Source organism: Macadamia integrifolia, chromosome 12 (genome assembly GCF_013358625.1).
Source record: "Macadamia integrifolia cultivar HAES 741 chromosome 12, SCU_Mint_v3, whole genome shotgun sequence".
Lineage (NCBI taxonomy): Eukaryota > Viridiplantae > Streptophyta > Magnoliopsida > Proteales > Proteaceae > Macadamia > Macadamia integrifolia.
Window position 1 is genome coordinate 11,356,908 of NC_056568.1, and position 9,207 is coordinate 11,366,114.

Genomic DNA, 9,207 nt, shown 5'->3' on the forward strand with positions numbered 1-9,207 from the left:
GAGGTAAGTATAATAAATATTTGTATTTTTATGTCTTCTTTTCTTTATATTTATAATTTTGTTTCATAATTATGTATTTATATTATATGTTAATATGTTATGATGATTAATGATTAATGATTGATGATTGATGATTGATGAAGATGAACTTAGTTTATTCACTTTATTGATTTGTTTTCTTGATGAATATCTTACATTGGTATGAATATGAACATTTAATATTTATTCAACTAGGATTTGAGCCAAATAGATTGGTTTTATAAAAAAATTACACAGAAACGTTTTAGTCGATAAGGCGAAGCTTTATGCCCTCCTTATCGCTAAGGCGCTCTGAAAGACCCTCAAACGCCTCCGTCGCCTGACCACCTTAAAAACTATGATGTGGGTATGATTCTTTTATCTTGACCTTAATAACTTTATATGAAACTTATGAATTGGGAGATTGTGAACAAATTTGTTTTGTTAATTTTAATTAATACACCCTTTCCAATATATTTTTCTTACGTGCCTCGGATTATTTTCTGTTATTGTGGTGTCCAAATATGTAAAGTGGGCACCTAATCCTGTACTTCTCCAGTTTGAATCTGCTGGAATTATTTTCATGTCAGAGTACCTAGAGCCTTACTTCCAGGGGCACGGAGTTCTCGTCTACAAGATCGTCAGAAGGAAGAAAGAGAGCTGCTAGTGAAGAAAGCATTTATAGATGATATGTTTTATGGAGATACTATACTATCAGCACTTCTGGCGAAAAACCCTACTTATTATGCTGTCCTATGGGATCCTGAGTCTCTGCCTGCCCCACGAAAAGATTCTCAGTCATTTTCTTTCTCCACCACTCCTGATGCCCCTAATTTAGTGGTTGATGAGAGAAGCATGGAAACCTGCCAGTCTGATAAGGGAACATCTTTTCTAGAGAATGTTTCACACAACGAGGCTGCTAATGTTGCTACGATGTCAAGTGGGAAAATGTCCTCTGTTGATAGCAAGAATGAGAATATTTGCAATAATCTGGATGATGAAACCCGATCATATATGGAAATGGCGGAATTGTATGTGGATGATGATGATTTGCCATGTGGTTTACATGTTGATTCTGGAACACTGGCATGTGTGGCCTGTGGTATTCTTGGTTTTCCATTTATGTCTGTAGTGCAACCTTCTGAGAGAGCATTGAAAGAACTCTTTGCTGCAGATGGTCAATCGGTTCAGGAAGGCTTGGGAGTTTTAAGTTCTAGAAAGTTCCATGCTTCTTCAGACCAGGACGTTAGTGGCAAAGGTTCATCAGCAGCTACAGGTACACACTTTTCTCTTGTTTGTTTTGTTTTATGTTACTTCAGAAGAAAAACATTGACATATTAAAGATGCTAGATACTTTGTTTAGGGCCTCACTTAAACCTTCAATATCCACCATTTATTGTGTTGGACCTGTTCAGACTTCAGATGGTTCTAACTATCCAATATATGCATTCTGACACTAGAAAGATTTCAAACAACCCTTACATCCTGTGGGTAATGGGCCCACAAAGTTCAAAGGCATCAAGTAACCCGCCAGCGTGTAAGTAACTTACTGACTTATAGAGATTTAACAAAGAAATAGATCACATCGGGAGTGAATAATAGAGAGTAGAAAGGCAGCACTTAACATGTGCTATGCACTCTTCTAGGGTTAGCTACAACTAAGCACTAGGCCTTCAACTCAAACAGCACCAATTGTATGGAGAAGTAGAGAGGAGCAACAACTCAACTTTTAATATATATATACCCTCCCAGAACCCTGCTTAAGTGCGGGAAGCCTTTGTGCACTGGGTAACGGCCCCCTTTTTTTTTTTTTTTTAATATATATATATATATAAACAATATACAGCATATAGTTCTGAAATATGGACGTTGCTTACATTGTTTGGAAATTAAGTAACAAATCTATTTTCTATTTCTCTCTTTCAGAGTCTAGAACTAAATAACTGCTTCCTATTATGAATGTAATTTCCTACTATTTCCTAAGCAGACTCAGGGGAACAAAAGGGAAGTTACCAATTTTTGACCAAATACATAAGTTAGAAAAGCTCAAAGAGAATTCTAGAAACTTCATATGCACTTCAATGCAATACTAGCATGCTTCCGTGCTTAGACTATGCAGAATGTTCATTGCTGATTCCCCATGACATTACGTAGAAGGATAGAAAATAAGATCAGAAAATGATATGAACAAATGGTTCTATGAACCATCTTCCTGGATATCATTGTCGATCATTTTAGGGAGGTTGAACATGCAGAAATGAGCTCCGCTACTGCCAGACTACTAATTAGTTCTAAGTGAATAAGGGAAATTCAGGTATGGGTACCCAAACCGTTCGACAGGTTTGGGACACCCTAGCGTATCATGTCTTATGTTAATGATCAGGACTGAGGGTGTTACAGTTCGGTTTTGTAAATGACTTGGTTCGGTTTCGGTATTGGTTTTAAAAGGTTTCTTGGTCTTTTAGTTTTTTTATTTTAACTGCTTCTCTCTTTTAATTTTTTATTGAAATGGATGTAAACTTTAATGTTGGATTGAATTGTTTATTGTTATATGTTTTCTTTTAATAAATAGTTGTTTATATGTTTTAATTTTTTTATTCAAAAGGTTTGAATGTCTACTATTTTAGTGGGATTTGTTTATTCTTACCATAATTGTTTATTCTAACCGTGAATGTATCAACTTACTATGTATATATTAGTCAGTTTTGAACAGTTTACCATTGGTTTAAATGGTTCAGTTCAGTTTAAACCATTTAACTAAACAGTCTCAGTTTTGAAACCAAAACTGAATAATTTATTAAATGGTTTCACGGTTTTGGTGTAAATGAACTGGTTTGGTTTCGGTTTGGTTTTGATACCCTTAATCAAGACTCACTATTAGGTGGTTCCCATTCTAGAGATTAGGTAGAGAAAATTGAGCATAAATGAATGATTCGAAACTATTTTTTTATCATTCATTTGGATCATCAAGAATCGTTGAAATATTGTTCTATAATGTTCTACATAATAGCACTTACATCAGAGGGTTAAGAGTCATTTCATCTGGGTGATTCTTTCTCTGTAGTCTGTATAATCTCTAAGGTGGACCATTGGTCCTGAATATTTGAAAAAATGACATGTGGAACACGTTTTGGGAGTAGCAGACCTGTACATAGGTCTGGTACCCGCAGGCCAGGGACTTACCTGTTGAGTAGAACCATGGTATTTGACTATTTACCTGTAATCAGGTAGCCCTTTTTCATTTTTGGTTCTGGAAAATACTTTTATGGCCCAGGGAGTATAAAGCTGTGACACTTAAATAGTATTTTGGAAACTGGGGTGCCTAGGACAAAATTCAAACTGTGGCATTTAAGTGAAAATGAAAAGAAAAATCTTAAAGGCTGCTGCAGTTCCACCATTTCTTTTCTTCCATGTTCTGCTTTATGTCCACAAACAATGAAAGCCATGAGTCATACTATTACAGCCTTTACATTTTCTGGATGAAAATCTGCCATCCTCCTGTCATTGATATTGTAGCTACTCAAAAAATCCTTTTAATGATGACATTATGAATTACAGGCCGTTGTTTTGGATCCAAAAGAAAAAGGTAATACCATCATCCTAACCCCAAGGGGCCAAGGCTCAATTGGGGAGGACCACACCTCACAACTAAGAGGTCGTGAGTTCAACTTTCCTTGGGTCCTACCTATCCAAAAGAAAAGGATATATGAGCATACTTCCCGGTACTATAATTCGTTAATGAGAGAGAATAAAATTTCCCATGGAGGTTTCCCCATCTGATTAGGAAAGCTATATTTATTTTGTGTTTAAAGGAACATCGTGCTCATTTGTAAGCCAAGGTCTTGCGACTCTTTAACAGTATTTTTTGCCAGAGTGGGTATGAACTTATTGTGCAATGGGGCAAGGTTTTCCAACTCTTTAACAGACTCATTGGCTAGAGAAGGGGTGGGTGGAGACTCATTGGGTATTGGGGCATATCTGGTTGTATAATGTGAGGAAAGCTTTAAATGGTGGTTTCTTTATGTTCTGTTATGATGTAGTATCTCTAACTATACTTTTGTTGTCTTTTTATGCCTTTTATATCATTTAGTTGCTGAATAGTAAAATTTTAATCTTTATTTATAATTAAAAAAAAAAATTTGAGACACAAAAGTCTTATTGTTTAATTATTTATTATTTTGTTTTGTCTAGAAAATTTATCTAGAAATAGATTTAAGGAAAAAGAAAAAAAAGATGCAGCTTGGCTGGACCAGCATGACCTGATATGGAAACCCAAACCAAGGCAAACCAGACTCAAACCAGGTTTGGTCTAATAAGGGTTGGCAAGGAATGATTTTGTAATCTTTTGTTTTATTTTGGAGAAGTAGATACGTAGGAGTCTTGTTTTAGTGTTAGTTTCCTAATTGGATTCTATCTCAGTAAGTTGGAGTTTTTTCCTTTTATATGCACGTAACCTTTCGATGACATTAGAGATTGAATGAATTAAATTTAGTTGGAGTTGCAGTAACCATATATTGGAGCCAAGTGGTTTCCCTTTTCCCCATCGATTCATTTCTCCTCCCTCTCTGGTATGTTCATATCTTTCCTTCCTATTCCTTTATTTCTTCTTTCTTCTGTTCTTTTTGTTCTTTTTGTTCTTCTATTTTCATTTTTCCTTTCCTGTTCTGCCCTAGCATAATTGGGTTCAGTCTTAGAGAGAGTTTGATCTCTCTCATATCAACTTCTTTCAGCCTTGACTTTTGGGATCTGGAATTCATCTTGGAGGTGACCAAAATGAACTTTGGCCCCAACACTACCCCTATCGCGAGAATCAAGCCCACAACCAAGTTGGCTCTGAACACAGCTACCAGGCCTTGTTTCAGCAGGTTCACTTTGAATAAAAGTTGCTGAATCACTCCATTGCTTCCTGGAATTAATAAATTTGTGAAAAGATAATGTCCTGAAATTTCAACTCAATGACAGATCAGTTGAGAGAGTTCTCCCAACCGAAAGTACTTCTGCTCTTCTGCCTCTCTATTCTATCGAGAGGCATCTTCACGTATTTAACTTAATTCCACATATCTCACCCCTCAGTTGGTATTATTACATGACAATTTTATTTCCATTCAAATCCTAACTTGATCTATAATTCAAGAATTTCCCTCTTCCTTTTATTATTAATTCCTGGTTTGTCCCTTTATTCAGTTATCTTACAATCTTACTCAAAGGGCCTGATTTGTCTCTAAAATTACATGGTGGCCAATAATGAGATTATTCAGCGATTTAAGTCTCATAAGGGAATAGGTTACGTCCGTAAGGAATTCTAACAACTCACTGAGGTTATTCCACAACCACTTTTGTTCAAACTCTGATGGCATCCCTACAAACTTCTATGGATAGAGTAGCACATTTTGATAAAATAAAGAGCCTAATTCAATATGGAGATTCTTCCAATTCCGTCTTACAAGGCCTGTTTCATATCGCACCACCCTCACCATCGCCACAATTACACCACCACCGCCACCTTATGGAGTTGTCAGACCTTTTAACGATACTCCCTACGAAGCTGAAAGAGGAGCCAAGTTGGATGTCCTCAATTTCTATGGGGATAATAACCCAAAGCAATACCTTGATTTGATTCATAGCTTGGAGGATATGGGTTGACTGATGCCAGGAAGCTTTTATTTGCTGAAGGCAAACTGAAAGGTACTGCTCGAGTCTGGTGGATCAAGTACCAGCAGAAAAATTAGACTCGATGATCGGGTTGGCAAACACATGGGCTGTATAGCCTGTATAAGGAAAGACTCCATGAATTGAGGATTCTTGTCTATCGACTACAAGCAGTGTATGCACCTTAAGTTTGCACAATTAGACCAGAGTCGCAACACAGTATGATTGTTGAGGAATTTGTGTCAAAATTCTATTCGGTAGCCACTAGATCTGATTGAGTGGAACTAAGAGGTGTGTTAGTGGCATCATTTCAGAATGGTTTGCACTCTAAACAATGTTGGATTAGCTTCCAGTCAACTTCTTACGATGGAGGATGTTGTAAGGTTGAGGCACAATTTGAGATTTCAATTTCAGCCTAGGTTTCAACCACAATATTTCGTATTTGGGTCAAAATTTGACCAATATCTGGTATATTTCGGTTGGCCATTTTATGTCAAATGGCCATATTTTAGTCCAGAACTTAACGGAGACCCTAATTAAGTAGCTCTAAACATATTTGAACCTCTATTTTATAAAAAAATTTCTTAAAATGGTCATTTGGCCTCGGACCCTAAGTTGTTATTGCACTCTATATATTTTGGTATCCTTTCTCTTATATAACCTATTGTACACATAATTTAGATTTAGAAAATCCAACATTCAATAAAGGAATTGAAATATGTATTAAAAATGAAGAAAAACCATTTAATAGTGCACCAATGTCAAAAGGTGTTGTCATAGACAATAGGGATTGCCTATTTAAGCATGTTTACACATGTTTGAAGCATATTGGATTGGAAAAAGAACACCCAAAGTGGTAGTTTGTCTTTGGACCCTTTGACATATGATGACCTTTTCATCCTATGCTTGAAGAATCTCTCGAAGTCCACCACAACCCTATAGGTGGAAATTTTGAAATTTGAGGAAATTTGGCCAAATGATGCTTCAAATCCACCCAAATGTTGCTCCACATTTAACCACCAAGTCATGATTTAATGGCAAAATAAGGACTTTTTCAAAAAAATTGGGGTTTTCTAGTTCTAAAGTTTAGGCGAAAGCTCGAAATTTTTCCTAAATGACTAAAAGTTTGGCCGAAATACTGAAATTTGGTATGCCTGCAGAGTCGACTCCTATTTCATTTTCAGGCTTCTCAAAACTGAAAATTATTTCACTCATTTTGATCGGAATTTCGAATCATGGTTTGAGGAGAGTATGAAGAGGCTTACGTTCAGAGGAGCTTCCCAAATACCTTCTTTAAGGGTTAGAATATGAGCAAGCATCATTTTCAACTAAAGAAGAATAAACCATAGGTCTGCGGGTGCTTTATGGCATCTTCACGGGCCAACCACCTGATGGAGGGCCTTAGGGAAGAAGGGAAAAACCAAAGTAGCAGGGTGGGGGAGGAAGGGAATCACACACTCACACAGAGCACAAATCCAACCAATTCCCATTCAATAATCAAATCACTCTCATGTCCATCGGTTACAGCCAATATATAGAAAAGTAAAGACATAAAATTAAAAACTCAACTGAAATAGTATCTAGCCTAAACTAGGAAACAACCATAAAAAGAAATCAATGCAAAGGAAAGAAATCCTAATTCCTACATTCAAATATGGAAAATAAAAGGTATGAAATAAAAGACAAGATATGCTACTAATTATTTCCAACCCTTGTTGGACCAAAACCTTGGGCTGGACCCGTTCTTCTTGGCTCTTGGCTTCCAAAGCTGGTCATGCTGGTCGAACCAGGTAAGTGCAGCCGTATCTGCATCACTACCCTTATTTTTAACCTCATGGGCATGGTTCTGACGGACCCTTTTTTTGAAGCCATGGGCTGAGATATATAGTGCTTCACGTCTAAGAGTTTATAGGCATTTTTCTGCTTAGTGTCCTAATTGTGTAGTAGCTTTTGCTTATAAAGATATATCATGGCTATTGCTTTGAAAGAGCAACGGAAGAATGAGATAGTCTACCAAGAGGTAGAGTGTAAACCTAGTGAGAACAACAATGACAGTGATGGAGAAGAGCAATAGCCTTGCTACTTTCTTTGCCCTCTTTCACATAAATCTCTAAAAAGGATGATTGGCATCGCAACAGTATTTTCCATACTAGAGTGAAATGCAACAATAGTCTTTGCACTATGGTGATTGACATCGGCAGTCGCACCAAAGTCATTTTTGAAGACGTTCACAAGCCCTGATTGAAGACGGAGCCGCGTCCCAACCCCTGCAAAGTTGCCTGGATGAACAACACCAATTTTGAAATCAGCAATATGTGTTTGCTCACAGATTCTGTTGGTGGGTTGATGAATATGGTACTGTGTAGTGTTTTACCTTTGAAGGTTTGTCACATCCTTGGGCAACATGGTTAGTTGACAAAAAAGTAAATCAATTTGGGTATGAAATACCTATTCCTTCAAGCACGATGGCCTAGAGATGAAGCTTTTTTTTCCGCAAAAGACTTACTAGCCATTAAGCTCAAACAAATAGTCCAACAAGTTGTTTCAGACAGCATCCTTGGTTTTCATCTAAACTCAATGGAGGCAAGTTCTTTTCAAAGAGAGAGAGTTGTTGCAGTAGCATTGTCGTGGCTAGACTGGCATGACTCGATCTGGAAACCCAGACCAAGGCGAACCAAACATAAATGGGTTTCGTTATCCAATAAGGGTTGGTAGGGAATGTAGGGAATGATATTGTAATATTTTGTTTATTTCGGAGAAGTAGATACATAGGAGTCTTGTTTTAGTGTTTGTTTCCTACTTGAGTTCTATCTCAGTAACTTGGACTCTTTATCTCTATATATGCATGTAACCTTAGGATGAAATTAGAGACTGAATGAATTAAATTTAGTTGGAGTTGCAGTGTTTTTTTTTTTTTAGTTGCAGTTACCATAGCTTGGAGCCAATAGTTGGCCGTGCGGTATTTTTTTCAAAATCCCCCATCGATTCAGTTTCTTCCCTCTCTGGTAAGATCCTATCTTTTCCTTTCTATTCCTTTGTTTCTTCCTTCTTGTGTTCTCTTTGTTATTTTATTCTATTCCTTTCTTGTTCTGCTCTAGTGTAACTGGGTTCAGTAGAAAGTTTGATCTCTCTTGGATCAACTTCTGGGATCTGGATTCACCAGGGGCGACCAAAACCCTAGAACTTTGGCCCTGAACACCCCCTATCATGAGACCAAGCCTGCCACCAGATTAACTCTGACACTGTCCACATGGCCTTGTTTCAGCGAGTTTCCTTGAATTTAAAGTTGCTGAGTCACTTGATTGCTTGCCGGAAGATCTATGAATCAGTAATGTCCTCTCGAAATTTCAACTGAATCAGAGATCGGTTGAGGTTCTCCCAACTGGAAACACTTCTTTCCTTCCGAGACTCTATTCTATCTAGAGGTTGATGACAACCTCGTCAGGTATTTTACTTAATTTCACATTATCCTATATTTAGGATAAAGCCCCTCACTAAATATTATTACGTAAAATTCTTCTTTGTAAACCCCACCCCACC

At 37.1% G+C, this 9,207-nt stretch overlaps 1 protein-coding gene across 1 annotated transcript in view; it reads left to right on the forward strand.

The window, feature by feature from the left end:
- LOC122057542 (probable lysine-specific demethylase ELF6) overlaps positions 1–9,207 on the forward strand; it is a 22,057-nt gene that overhangs the window by 9,040 nt on the left and 3,810 nt on the right. The window contains exon 5 of the mRNA XM_042619671.1: positions 609–1,294. Coding sequence (XP_042475605.1) covers positions 609–1,294 — 686 coding nt within the window. The remainder of the gene's footprint in view (positions 1–608; positions 1,295–9,207) is intronic.